We start from the raw sequence: 14,781 nt of genomic DNA, 5'->3' as shown, positions 1-14,781 counted from the left end.
ACACACACACACACACACACACACACACACACACACACACACACACAGAGAGAGCATACATACATACATCACACCGAATCAGAAATAAGTTCTGAACAACTGAAGCGATGGGGTATTTGACGTCCATGGCAAACTGGCTGGAGAAGGAAAAGGCAGCAGTAGGATAGCTTTGGTGCAGGGGAGTGAAGGTAGCAGTCGGTGTGAACACGGTGGAGCAGTTTGGCCCATCATATTGGGGTACAGAGACAAAGGAAGGTCAGATCATGGAGCAGAGGGCTGGAGCCCAAACTCCAAATCCTGCAGGGAACTGATGCTGCCCACACTCGCATTTGTTTCCTAATCCTTGACTGCTTCACCTCTCAGAAACACACCAGGAGACAGGGACAGGCTCACGAGGGCCCACCCACCCCTGAAGGGCCACGGATGTCAGTGTTTGCTGGGATAGGACGCTTCCTTCAGTGGGGTAGCACTGGGAAGCTGTCCGTGCTCCTGAGAGCAACCCTCATGTCACCAAAAAGAACAAAGGAAGATGTGACCACAGAAGGGGAGCTACTAGGAAGAGCTGGGGATGAGTTAGGGATGAAGCAAAGTACATTATACCCATGAATGAAAATCTCATAGTGGAACCTGTGATGTATAATTAATATATGCTAATGAAACACTTCAAAAGAAGCCTGCCAAGGAAGGGCTGAAGAGTTGTTGGCTCCTAGGACACCAAGCCCCAGGGATGTGTGGCCTGTCCGTAACAGACCCCCCCCCTCCTTCACACGTGCTTACAAGTAAAACTCTTCAGCAGGCGATGTGGAATGGGGTGTCCAGGTGATGTTGTCCTGAGAGAAATAGTTGGTGCAGTTGCCAGTGTTCCAAGAGTTTTGGCAGCTGGTCCAGGGCAGCCGGTCCGTGAAGGAGGAGATGAGGTAGTAGAGTGCCCAGGCTATGATGGTGTTGTAGTAGGAGGCGATATAAAAGGCGATGATGCAGATGGCAAAGCCAATCCCTGACAGCGGGCGAGAAAGGCCAAGTTCACATGGCCGCTCAGACCCTTGAAGCCTGAGAGATTAAAGAGCTCGGTCCCACGACCCAGCCATTTCTGGAAGGACCCTGTCCAGTGCTCCCCCATCCCCCAGCCCTTCAGTTACCTTTGAAAATCGGGCAGATCTTCCTCCATATAGAAATGCACCCATTTCGGTGGTACTGACCCAGCGCAAGCTCCATGTAGAACAGCGGGATCCCCCCGAAGATGGCCATGATGGTGTAGGGGAGGAGGAAGGCCCCTGCGGCAGGAGGGGGACAAGTTTACTTCCCACCCACATCTGTCCTCAGAACAGCCCACGGATGTGGCAACGAGCTCACAAGAGGCTTCCCTGGCCCTAGGGCTTTGTGCCAAGTGTAAGCCACTGTCTGGCTGGTTAGCGTGATGGCTGACAATGTAGAATCATGGGGAAGGACATCTCAATGAGGACGTCTTGATCGGGTTGGCCTGTGGAAGACGTTAGTGGGGGAAGCAGAGATGAGAAGCCCTGCCCGGACTGCGGGCAGCATCACTTCATGGGTTGGGCGCTGGACTGAATGAAAAGGAGACACTTAGCTGGGCCAGCACGCATGCATGCGTGTAACTAGCTGCTTCCGGTTCTTGCCATGTAGAACTTGGCAACCTGGCACCGTGAGCCATACAGACTCTCCTTAAGCTGGTTTCATCAGGGTATTTCATTGAAGATGCCTTCTTGGGGCAAATCAAAGCAAAAACAAGCAAGCAAAAATGATAGCAGGAGGAGCCTGAGAGTAAATGGAAAGAGGCTGGGCGGGAGCCAACAGAGCAGGGGCCAGGCCGCCTCCACTTTGCTCTGATTTCCTCTCCTACCAGAAGACGCCAGTACAGTCACACACCACAGGCACTGGTGACCTTAAAACCTGATCTCTAGATTCTAGGGTTCACCCCAGGCCTCATGAAGATGTCCAGGTATGGAACAATGCTGAACTGTCCAATAATCAACACAGGTGCAGTCTCCGACCCGTGGAACCGGCTCCTCCTTCCTCAATATTACCTATGACTCCAGCCCCTTGACCACTGATTCTGACCAGTTTGGCCATATCATTCTGTTGGGCCAGAATAATTCCTCACAAGCCATCGCTGTTTGAGAGCATGGCTAAAGATGGTAGCTTCTCACAGAACAACAGTATTGCTCACCTGCAGCTTGAGTTTTAGGCCAGAGGGGACTCAGCTAAGATTTTTCCCTGATAACCTTCCTGCCTAAAACATGCTTCATCCCTAAAAACCCGAAGCCGATGCGACTCAGAAATATCCACGTAATTACACTCTGAGCAAACCTGGCTTGAGAACCACACTCATGGTGTGGTTTTATAATGGACCTCAATTTGTGCAAAGGATTTACCTGACAGGCTTATGGTAGAACTGTCACCAAGGACCCAGCCTCTCATGCAATGCTTAGGCCAAGGTCGCGGCAAGCAGGAGAAAAGAAGACTGTGACTTTCAATCCTGGGTAAGGGGTGTGCAACCTCCCAAGTCCCAGGCAACTGTCTTCCTAGCCACAGAGTAGCCATTAAAAGATCAAGAAACGGGCCAGGTGGTGGAGGCAAATGGCTTCAATCCTAGCACTCGGGAGGGAGGCAGAGGCAGACAGGTCTCTGAGTTTGAGGCCAGCCTGGTCTACAGAGTGAGTTCCAGGACAGGCAGGGCTTCACAGAGAAACCCTGTCTCAAAATAACAACAAAACAAAATAAAAACACAAACAAAAACAAAAAACAAAGAAACTTAGTGTTAGACCACAGAAGTCTGGCAAACATAAATTAACATCCCAGGCCTCCCTGTAGTTGCTTTTCAGACAGCTTGCCAAAATAATGTCCACTGGCTTGACCCCCTCTTCTTGCTCAGTATCTACACAGAGGGCCAGCCCCTACTCACCTATCGCCCCTCCTCTGCTCTGCTCTCTCCCAGGCTCCCCAACTCACACACAGTCAACAAGGTAACTACTCTATGGCCTTAGGTTTACTAGGGCGGTTTACAAGACAGGCCATCTATGACACAAGGAGCACATGCATCCATGCACGCTTTGGGCTTGGCAGTCATGTCACACCGAAGCTGGGTTCAGCTTTGATCACATCAAGTCTGATAACTTAAGACTTTGGACACAGAGCAGTGCCATTCTCTGACCTCACACAGGTCCAAAGGCCTAGCAGGGTCTGGAGCCTTCCAGCCCCCTCCCTGTGTTCCTCCCACAGGCCTTACACCTCCACACTCCACACGGAAACTGCCAGCAGGAGGGAGAGACTTCCCCACAGGGTGGCTAGTGCTCTCTTGCTTCTGACTCACAAACAAAAGTTTGAACAACACGGGATGAGAGAGGAACCCTTCTACAAATGAAGCGCAGGCAACACCACAAACCCAAGGCGTACACGGGAGGGCGCGGATCAGCCAGCTTCATAATCATACAGCCTGAATGCCTCACGCAGGCCACCTTAGGCTGCCTGCTGGCTGGAGACTTGGCTGGCATGAAAGCCGAGGTCTCACGTTCTCCTCCCACCTCACTTACACAGGACAGTAAGGCTATCACTTGTCTTGTGGCCTCCCACAGGGTCTCCAGCCCACCCCTGGTGGCCCGTGGCACTAACCTCCGCCATTCTGGTAGCAAATGTAGGGAAAACGCCAGACGTTGCCCAGGTCCACAGCATAGCCGATGACGGACAGGAGAAAATCCATCTTCTTGCCCCAGGTCTCCCGCTCCCCTTGGCGAATCTCAGCCACCAGGGTGATGGTGGCCCCTGGGATGGAGTGTGGAGCTTCGTCTCCAGCACTCCTGCTGGGAACTGCAGAGTACCCGTTGGATATTTGGCCAGGCTCTGCCCTGTCCCCTGGGGTGGGGACACCCTTCTGTAGAACACCATTTTCTTGACAGTCCTCTCTGTCCTTGCACGCTGACAGTGCTTTCTGAGAATTCAAGGGCGTGGTCTCCATGCTGCTGGTCAGCCAATGACACCAATGCCCATCTGCCAAGGACACAAACTAGTTCTTGGTGCTCAGCTTTGGATCTTGCCTCAGTGGTACAGTGACAGGAGCGAGAGCTCTGTTGAAAACACACAATGAGAAAGGGGGGAAAGATTAGAGATTTGTTTGGGGTATTAGTCACCCATGCTTTTGTTTGTTTGTTTTAAGACAAGGACTCTCTCTGTAGCCTGAGCTGGCCTTGAACTTCCAGCAGCTCTCCTATCTCAGCTTCCTGGGTGCTGGGATTACAGGCATCAAACCATCCCAGCAAGCTCCGTCACACAGCCCAAATGATCTTAGCTGACAGGATTACAGGTGCTGTTATCTGAAAGCCAGCCCGTTTGCTCGGAGTCCATAAAATCAACTAAGTTTTTCAACAAACGAATGGAGGGTGTCAAACCGCCATCAAGTAATTCGAAAAGGAAACAAAACAAAAATAGCAAATCACCAAGATTACGCACAGGCTTTACTTAAGACCCAGCGCTTGCGTCATTTAGAAGGACACAAATGCCCCCTGTAGTTTATCAGTAACCCAGAGGAATGCCAGGAGAGCTTCCCTGCAGAGCCAGAGAGCCCCATCCTGGATGCCAGGCCTGTGAGCAGCAAGGCAGGCGTATCTTCTGCCTGCCAGCCAGAAGGGACAGTCGTCTCTGGCCTTTAAGCCGAGCACCTGGTTAGATTTGCACCCCACCAAGGTGGTCTGCAGAGGAAAAGACAAGGCAACCCCCCCCCCCCCGCCTTGGGAGGTGCCGGAAGCTCTCTATCTGGGTCTTTTCTCAGCCTTCCTGGTTGGCTCCAGGAAGATTCCAGCTGTGGCCTGCAGCTGTGTCCAGTCCACCTGTGCTCCACCTTTCTGCCTTCCCATCAACCCTCTGGGCCAGGTGGGTCTCGGCTCCTCACCATTCATACTGCTTGCCACTTGTCAGCAACTTCTGGGGCTAAGCCACTTGTCACTGCAGCCGCGACCATGCCGGTGTGCTCATCCATGGGGGTCAAGGAGAAGAGTGTGAAGGCCCCTGCCCTCAGGTGTCCCGTTCCCACGCGCCCCTGCAGAAGGCTGGACCCTGGCAGCTGCACCTTCATCTCGCTACCATGATGGGGTGCAGGGAAGGAGCTGGGCTCTCTTCTGGACCGGGGATGAGGCTTCCCCACATGGAGTAGTAACCTGAGCCCTTTTGGACTTTAAACCTCCTGCCTGCTATAAACCAGACACGGCCAAGACTTGCCCGGTTACTTTCCATTTCTTAAACTCCTGACAGTTTAGGAACTAGACTATGCCTTTGCTTTGTTGAGATTGTGTCTTTCCTTTCCAGAAGTGGACTCTTAGCCCTTCTCACAATGGCAGCAATCACGTCACCCTCAAAGCCCAACCATAGGAAGAGAGTCAGTGCTCTGCTCTTACCTGCAAGGGTTTTCAGGGGTTTCCCCTTTCTTTTTCCTTATCCTTTTCTTCCCTTTCCTTCTTTGATAGGGGGTTAAAAATCCCAGGCTGGCCTTGGGCTTGCCTCCTGATTCTACTCTGAGTGCTAGACTCACAAATGTGCACCACCATGCCTGGTTTATGCCACACTGGGACACAGGACTCTGCCCACTGGGCAAGCCCTCTACTAGCTGAGCTGCATCGTCACTCTCTGTACAGCCCACAACTCTCCCCATCAACAGATGTAAAGACAAAACGATCGTGAGGAGCTAGGTGTACGAGTAAGTAGTATCTCATTTGCTTAGCAGGCATAGAGTCCCCCCAACACACACACACACACACACACACACACACACACTGAAAAACTGTGCATATAAATATTGTCAAAGATTAGACACAAACACCAGCAGGTGAGAGTAACTAGTTTTGTGCCCAAAGGATTCTTTTTTTTTTTTTTTTTTTTACTTGCAAAATAGAAAATTTAGGATTTAAAAGGATTGATTGTTGCCAAAACTATTTAGAGCGACAAGGGATAATTCAGTTACATGTAGACAGATGTGCAATTACATAAGAACTCTGGGTCTACCTGCCCAGCTGTTTGGCCCCCCCCATCCTACCTCAGCCTCGACGGTGCAAATGTCACTGTGAAGAACAGGGGTTTCAGACACATAATCTGTGTAGACGGAGCCTCGTTCTGCTCACCTTTTGTGCTGGTGTCTGGCCTCCTCATGCTCTCTGCTTTGTGACCTCAACTAGATTTGGTAAAGACCTTTTTCTTTGTGGTGCCAGAGAGCAAACCATGGCTTCACACATGCTACATACGTGCTTTACCACTGTAAAAGCCCTGGCCCTGATAAACTTTAAATATAACCATGCATTCCCTCATGTGCCATAAGTAACTGCTCATCGGGTCTTTAATAGGTGTGTGTGTGTGTGTGTGTGTGTGAGAGAGAGAGAGAGAGAGAGAGAGAGAGAGAGAGAGAACGCTGAGATATTAATACAGTTAAAGACAGGTCAATCTTAAACTTGGTTTTCCAAGTTTAAGCTAAACACAGAGGAACCTGGAGACCAAACAGTGGGTGTGGAAATTGTCCCTAGGGGTGAGGATGACACAGAGCTGAAGCAACTGCTCAGGCTTGGCCCTTTACTCTCGTCTCTGTCTTGCCTGGAGCATCTGTTCCATCACCGGACAGACTAACCCCAGGACAGACCCTAGGGAAGGGAGGAGGCTCAAGAGCCCAATCGTGTGTTCTGGACTCTGTTTTTTCCCCTGGGCATCCTGAAGCAAGGATGGAAACCTGTGGGTTGGTGCTTTCAGGGGCAACGTGTGTTTCCTAGGGCTCAGCCCCTAAGGCACGGTCTTCATTTCTTGGCAGCGGTGATGAGCAGCTCCTGGAAGGACAATATCCTAGTCTCTATTTTTATCTCAGCCATCATAAAGCTCTAGTTTCCTGAAATATCTTTCCAATGCTTTCTAACTTGATAAAAATAAAATAAACCTGTTCTGACCATCCCTCAGGCAATAGGAGAGGGCAGGTTTCTTCTCCCCAGGGGACCGTCTCTCTCTATTGGCTTTCCTTTCTAGGGTTCTATGGCACCCCCACTTTGATCATAGCACCTGGGACACAAAGTCACAGCCCCTTGCAGCCACAAAACAAACTCCCTTCAATTCATTCCCTGCCTTTCCCAGGGGAAAACTCCTTCCAGTTACCAGTCTGGGTCCATAAGGCACCTGGCCTTCCTGGGTGCTGGAATAGCCTTCCTGACTATTCCTGTCTTACTGATTGTCCGGAGCCCTGCTCTGGCTCTCCCAGCACCTGCCTCCAGTAACAATGGTTGAGAGCAAGCTGATCCAGGGTGGAGAAGTACAGGTTGTTAAGAAGGTTGGTTTCTAAGAATTCTCTCCTGAAAGCTTTTCTAAAAGATATTTTTATCCTGCGGGGTAGGAGGACAGCAAAAGAGGTCAGTATTACAGCGCAGACCTCCTCCTGGCAGGCTTTTAATTTACCCATGGACGGAAAATGCCCAGAAGCACGTGAGCACCATCATCCCAGGCTGAGCAGAGAGCAGGTTGCCTGTGGCACCCCAGCACCCGACTGTGTTTCAAGGCTTCGGTCTGCCCTCGCCCACCACCGCCCCCGCCCCCGCCCTCCTCCCCAGCGGCAAGGCAGCTGACTGGCTAGTTAATGGTTGGCTTTCTGTCCACACTCCTATCTCCAGCAAATTCTCTCAGTTCGTTCCCAGTTAGTTCAAAAGTGTTCCTGGAGGTGATGCTCTGCGGCAGAGGGCTTGCCTGGTGTGAGCCTTGAGGCCCTGGTTCTATCGCCAGAATTGAAAGAAGCTGTAGGCAGCAGGGAGGGAGAGAGAGAACCTGTTTCTATGTAAACTTCTGGTCAAATCTCCATTTTTCCTTTTCACAAACTATCTCTGTAGCCAGGGAAACCAGCGTCTGAGCAAGCAAGTAATTATAGCAATTAGTCATAAAATATCCAACCGCCCTGGAAATGGCCGTGATTCTTACACGTTAACCTCCCGTCAGCACATTCTAAGTGAAAAATATTCTGGGAGTTTTGTACTTTGAGTTTACCTGTCAAGATCAAAGCGAGTTCACCTCTCAGGATACTCAAGTGCATTTCCATTTTCAAACCCAAAACAAACCTGCAGCATGATTTATGGGCTGAACGCTGAGATAAGATTAATTACAGGTCATCAAGCCAAGTGGCAATTTGCATTCTCCATGAGGGAGGAGGGAGTTCTCAAGGCACCTACCAAGGCTGGCAGAGCCGTGGGGCTCGGGCAGCAACAAACACCGAACCTACTCCAGAGCGGCACGGACTCTGCCCGGCACGATGGTCCTACCACCCTCCACCCTGGCCAAAATGTATGGCCACGCTGGGAAGCTGGCACTGCCAGGAGAAGCTAAGGAACATGGGATTCCTACCCCCTAACCAGGCACACGGCATGTGGATGTTCCTCATGCTGTCCCCAAAGCCACTTAGGAGTTTGTGCCCCAGGACCTTGCTGCTCCCTGATTCCTCCTCTTGGGCCCCACCGTGTAAAGTGCTGGCTTACATTTGTGCCCCCTGAGGGGCTGCTGGGTGTGCGAAGGTGGCTAAGCATCATAGGTGGCAGCTGTAAGGACCCATTTCCCCATCAAGTGAAAGCAGGGGATGTGGGGTGTGAAATGAACTTGAGTTTAGATGTGATCTCTGAGGGCACAGCTGTCCCCTTATGCAAAGGAGTGCTTGTCTGAGACATGAGTCTGTTCTCTGGAATGCAGTGAATAGGGAACACGCCTCAGGGTGGTTTGGGGCAGTTACTGTGAACGAGAAGTCTTTGCCCTGGCAACAGAAAAGGGGCATCCCAACTTTTCCACACAGTGTATAAAGGAGACATCTCGACAGATCCAGTTATGCCCAAGGGCAGTCAAAAATATAATGGGTTATCACACATTATTAAAAAGGGCATCGGGGGTGGGTTTGGCACAGGCAAGACCCTTCAGCGAACAGAAGCAGCCATGCCTAGACAAGAACTGTCTCCGGTCATTTAAGGGCTCTGTGGCCGAGGGTCCTTTCTGTTTCACACATCTACGCTGACAACCCAGATCTATCACTGTGACTATGACCACGCTGCTTAACATCTCTGAGCCTCTTATTTTCTCCCTCTAGAGTGGATTAAAATGAAAATTAAATGTGGGGATTAAAGAATGACAAATGCTGGACTTAGCACTAACAGCACACGGGCATCGACGAGTGACGAAGGGCGTTTCCGTGCCGCCAACACGTGCGACACCCATTTTGCTTCTACTTCACGTTCTACGTAGGCCCTAATAGGCTTTCAGCCCAGGGTTCTGGAGGCCACAGCTGGAGTCTCACTGCCTTTCATACTTCTCAGCCCAGACGCCTGGTCATCTGGTAAACGTGAAAACAGGTACTTGGGCTGTGCTCCAGAGGTCTGTGTTGGAAGGCACACTAACAAGGCCCCCAGATTATCCCGGGGTGAGCCCTGGAACACGTCCACACATTTATATATGCCCTGCATCCTTAGAGGCCTGGCAAGAAACGCTCCGCCTACCGCATGAGCTTCCTCTTTGCATCCTAGGCCCAGATAAGCCCTGAAGAACCGCTTGATTGCCACGCACATCCTTGATGATGTGTGTCGCCTCTGGTCCCTCTGGAAGCAGAGGCTGGCTGTGGCCTCAGGTCCTGCTCTAGCACTTGTTTACTGGAATGAGCCATATCCGGCTCTCCTCGTGAAGGGCCTGCCTCAGGCTCTGGGCGTGACGCAGATCCTTGCTGTCCTGCAGCCCACCACAGCCCAGAAGAGGCAAGCAAGCATTTCTTCCCCCATAGTAACTTACACAGGCCCAGGGATCCACCCTAAGGGACTTCCTATTCCCGTGGTCTAGACCCGCCGTGTATCCCCAGGTGGAGGAGGGGACATCACAGCGACAGTTCCAAGATTCTAGCAGAGCAGGGCTGAAAAGTCAGGATCAAAGATGAGCCTGGAGGCTTTGACTTTGAGACAAGCATAGGCAGGTGCGGCCTCTACTGCCTGCACTCAGAACGCTCACTTGCCAGTGGCTGTTTGGAACTGGGAGTGTATTACCTACTCACAGAAGTAAATGTTACCGAAGCAACCCCGTAAAATACAGCACACAGCTGCTAGAACCCACCAGAAATCGTGTTATTTAACCCTCTTTCTGGTTCTCAAAGGAAACTAAAGCAAACCTGTCCACGCAACCTGGGGAGGTGTCTTCTAGGCCCCTGATGGGCTTTTCAGGTTGCCAATTGGAATTCTTTATCCCATGGAGCCCAATTCCAAACCTGCCCTGGTGGCTCACACCTGTAATCCCAGCTCCTTAGGGCTAGCCTGGGCTGGAGTGTGACCTAGTTGAAGAGAACAAGAGGGAAAAAGGATTCACTTCACAGCTTAGAACTTTTAGCAGAAGACAAAACTGTTTGTACTTTGTTGCTGTCACATATTTAAATATGGCCAGGACAAAGAAAGTGGGCTGTGAGCAAGCGGCAGGAATGACAGTTTCAATCAGGTTTGTTTTACAGTGCTGGGGATGGATCAGCCTAGTGGTCTGTCACTGAGCTGCACCCTGCCCAGAAGTCAAGATAAAACAGCGACGTCTCCCTCCGCAGCACAAGCATACTAAAGACACTCCCATGTGACACACATGTGATTAGATGCACAGCAAGCAAGGGGAGGGAGACTGAAGAAAACCAACCTAGTAAGGGGCCAGGGAAATGGCTCAGTGGGTGATGCTTGCTGCATGGGATCCCCAGAACACACATAAAACCAGAGCAGGGGGCAAGTCTGAAACTCCAACACTGAGTTGGTGGTCGTGGGGAGGGGGCATGGATACAGGAAAATCTCAGGGAAACCCCTGCCCGGGCAATCTAGTCCAAACAGCAAGTTTCAGGTTCAGTGAAAGACTGTCTGAAATCAGAAAGTTAATAAATGATTGAGGAAGACACCAGTCCTCAACCTCTGGCCACATGTGCCCACACAAGCAAGTGCACCCCCACACACACTCATGCATACAAACACATGCACAGGGCCACACAAAAACAGTCCCTGACCATCCTCCTGTCACCTCTCACCTGGCCTGGGCTCCAGATTCTCAGAACATCCTGCTGTTTCCTGAGCTAGCCAGGAAGCACCTTCCCAGAGGAAAGGTCTCAGTCTCTGTCTCTCTCCAGGCTTGAGGAGCTGTTCCCCACTCAGCTGTTACTCACATGCTGGCACTTTCTGAATGTGTACCAAAGTCACACCCAAGAGCTCGGCCTGGAAATAAGGTGGCTGTGTTGGCCTGTGGTGGGTCTCATGCCCACCCTAGTGGCCGCTCTGTCCCCTGGGACACTCAGGCATGCCGGGTTTCTATTTAAAGATTAACTTGATCTATTTTTTCACCTGGGCCTCTTCTAGGATCTTTTTTTTAGGATGCTGTTTTATCTGAGAAGGAAGTTCCTTGGAACTGACCCCTGAAGGGCAAGTTTCCTCAAGTAGGAATAAGCAGGGTTTTGTTTGTTTGTTTGTTTGTTTGTTTGTTTTGGTCAGATGCTGATGTTCCACGCAGGCCTGTTTGGCTGGACACAGAAAACCTCAGAGGGAGAGGCCCAACCCAGAGACCAGCGTGTGTGTGTACCTGGAAATCCGCTAGCTCTAGGAACTAACTCTTCCTCTAGCTGGGTGCAGGCACAGAACCTCACCGTCTGAACACGCAGATCCCTCGGCCAAAAGACAAGAAGATCCCAGAAGGCCTCCAGCTCACCAGTGTCCGGGAGGGTCCCAGCCCTTAGGTACTTTGCATCATGACTGCAATTTGTGCTTTCTTCAAGAAGGGAGGTTAGGACCTCTGCACAAGAGCTTGGACATCATGTTTCCCAGGTCCCCCTGTTCCTTCTTACTCAAAGTCCATGAACCCTAAAGGATCTCCAGCGTTACTAAAAACAGCTAAGGCCCTATTTGCCTTCCCAACACAAAATGACTGTGCAGTTTCCCATCTGGCCGTCGGCATCTTAAATGAAGAGCTAAGTCATAACCATATCCTGCTAAAGCAGTAATCCGAAGGCAAGCCCGGCTTCTTCAGGCAGCCCCGTGTGCCCAAGGACACCACTCAAGACTCAAGTCTGACCAAGAGGTGGCTGTGAACCGGCTTTCTTTCCAGAATTGCCTGTGCTTCTGTTGGGCAGGGGCCACCCAGGCTACTTTGCAAGCCTGCCATAGACAGTGCCCAACCCAGCTCCCTACCCCTCGCTGCTCACTCAGCACCCTCCTTCCACAGCCACTGCCCATCTGGGAAATTCTCCACATGCTCCACCCCCAGGTTCACAAAAACGCACAAATGATTCTAAACCCCCCTCCCGAAGAGGAATTTCTGAGATCTGGGATTCCATGAAGGTGTCGACATAGTCCATCTCCCCTTCCTCAAATGTATGCATGTATGTGTGTATGTATGTATGTGTGTATATGATTCTTTTTTTTTTTAACTGGACTGAAATGGGCTTGAATGCCCGAGGGGAGTTACCGCTCTGGAATGCCCTGGGAAGGCCACCAGAGTGCATCCCAGGTTTGCTGTGGAGGAGTTTCAACTTGCTCTTGTTCAGGCCTAGTAAGAAAAGCTCCAGAAGCAACCCAGCAAGCTACGTGGGGTGGAGGTTTTGTCTTGCTTTAGAGGCAGGTCCTGTGTAACCAAGGAGAGCCTTGAATTAGCTAAGGAGCTGAAGACGACCTTGAACTCCCGACCTGCTACAAACCTTCACAGCAGGCAGAGTCAGGCTTTGTTTTTCTCTCTTCATCAAGCAAAGTCAACACAGTGCTAGAGCAAAGACTATTAACTGCTTAACTGCTTCGGCTCGGTATGCAAACCCCTCTCTTCCCATGTGGTAGGAGGCCGGCCCAGGGTCCGAAGGACGCTGGCTTCAAGCCTCACAGCCGCCCAAAATAAATAAGATTTCCCGCACCGCGACAAAGCCCCCACCAGCCTTGGCTGGGGCAGTCCCTCTTGACAGGGACCGGGGTAGGAAGGCCTCCACACGAGTGAAGGCCGTGGGAGCCAGTCCCTCCTCCACTCCCACCCGCCTGCCACTAAGGCTGCCCCAGCCCTCTGCTACCTTTAAACAGGCCCGGCATTACTTTCTTAGGCATGTTTCTATGTAACTGAAAACACATTAAATATTTGATCTCTCCCTTTACTACGATGAGAGCTAGCGGCTCCATAAATAATCCATTGACCTGGTTCATTTTTCTGGACAAAAATTGATCATAAAAATACATACAGAGAGACGTTTACGTTGCCTGGCTCTTAAAAAACTCTACCCTTCAAATTCTTGACAGAAAAAAAAAAAGAATAATTCAATACGCGCGCGCGCGCACACACACACACACACACACACACACACACACACACACACACACTTCATGCAAAAAGGAAGTCTCCTTCGCGGTCACCAGCTTTTTAGAAACAGTTTCGATGTACACCCCTGCCCCCAGCTGGCTGCACACTCCGGGGACGGTGAGGCACGGCCCACTGGCGGTTCCCGAAATTCTGAATGGCCTGGGAGCTGAGCCGGCGCGCGCTCCCCAGCGAGCCACCCGAGCGCACGGAGGCTCAGCCCTCCGAAGTGTCACCCGGACACCCGTCCGGCTCTCTGGGCTTTTGTGCCTGCCGCCGTCTCGGCACAAAGCCACCAGCCCGCGACCCAAAAGGAAAGCCCCGGCACCACCCACGCCGGGGAAACTACGCCAACTTTTGCCAAAGAGCGAGGCTGCGCCAGGCCAGCGCCGCGCGCCTCGGCGCCCAGCGGCTCCCTCGCCGGGACCCCGCGCGCGGCAGACAAAGGCGCCCCGAGCCCGGGCGGCCGAGCGCGGGCCCGAGGCTGGGTCGGAGCCCGGGGAGGACAGGGGAGAGCACCCACCTGCGGCGGCGCGGCGGCGCTCCCGGGCTGCGCAGGCGGCGACCCTCGCGCCCTCGAGGCACCGGCGCGGCCGCTGCACTGGCGCCGCCCGCCGCGCTATTTGTACCCGCGGCCCCTCACATGGTCTGATCTCCAGATAGCCGCCGCCAAAGGGCTCCGCAGGACTCTTTGCGTCACTTTGAGACCGGAGAACTTTGTTTTCTCCGCGGCCGCAGCAGCTCGGCTCCGGCGGGAGGGGGGAGGGGCGGGGTCCGCGCGGCCAGAGCCCCCCCACTCGCTCTCTCCTCCACTCTCATACAGTCGTGCACACACACACACACACACAGTCGTACACACACACACACACAGTCGCGCGCGCGCGCGCACACACACACACACACACACACGCACACACACACCAGCCAGGGCGCAGGGCCGGGCCGGGCAGGGCGAAGGAGCTGACTCTTGGACTTGTGTGGCGGGAGGATGCTGCACAACCCGAGGTTCGTTTTCCTCCCTTCCCAAATCTGCCCTCTGATCGTGTTTAGGTCCCGCTCCGGGTCACTCCCTGGAGGGCCCCTCCCTGAGCGCAGCCAGGTCCCTCCGGGCGACCCGGACCCCCTTCCCAAGGACTTAGGGACCCCTGACTTTGTCGCGGGTTCTCTCGTGGGGCGAGAGCTCAGCCGGGGACCTCGCCCCGGGCGCCGCCCGCAGCTGCCCCCTGCAGCCACCCAGCCACAGACGGGAACACTGGTGCAGAGAACAGCGGCGCTGGTCTGCGGGAGCCGCCTGTGCCCGGCGGGGTTGGGCACCGCGCAAACTACCAGCCTTTGAAAGCCGCTCAGCGTTTGAACCGGAGCACATTGTTTCCAAGTCTGTGCGGATTGTTTTGTTTACACACACACACACACACACAGAGACACACGCGCGCGCGCGCGCACGGCGTACAA

At 52.7% G+C, this 14,781-nt stretch overlaps 1 protein-coding gene across 2 annotated transcripts in view; it reads right to left on the bottom strand.

Moving 5' to 3' along the window:
* The window catches only part of Slc6a4 (solute carrier family 6 member 4), a 30,348-nt gene extending 16,445 nt beyond the window's left edge, over positions 1-13,903 (bottom strand). The window contains exons 1-4 of one of the 2 annotated variants that reach the window (XM_055620063.1): positions 13,853-13,903; positions 3,631-4,082; positions 1,140-1,274; positions 778-997 (exon numbers count right to left, since the gene is read on the bottom strand). In XM_055620063.1, the coding sequence (XP_055476038.1) occupies positions 778-997; positions 1,140-1,274; positions 3,631-3,973 (698 nt within the window). In that variant the 5' untranslated portion in view covers positions 3,974-4,082; positions 13,853-13,903. Of the gene's footprint in view, positions 1-777; positions 998-1,139; positions 1,275-3,630; positions 4,083-4,903; positions 5,160-13,852 lie in introns of those variants that run through there. The other variant, XM_055620064.1, reaches the window with a different exon arrangement.
* Positions 13,904-14,781: the final 878 nt, after the last annotated feature.

The sequence above is a fragment of the Psammomys obesus genome, unplaced genomic scaffold (assembly GCF_907164565.1).
Source record: "Psammomys obesus unplaced genomic scaffold, mPsaObe1.curated_primary_1811, whole genome shotgun sequence".
NCBI lineage: Eukaryota > Metazoa > Chordata > Mammalia > Rodentia > Muridae > Psammomys > Psammomys obesus.
Note: the sequence above shows the minus strand (reverse complement) of the source record. Positions and strands in the feature narration are given on the sequence as shown.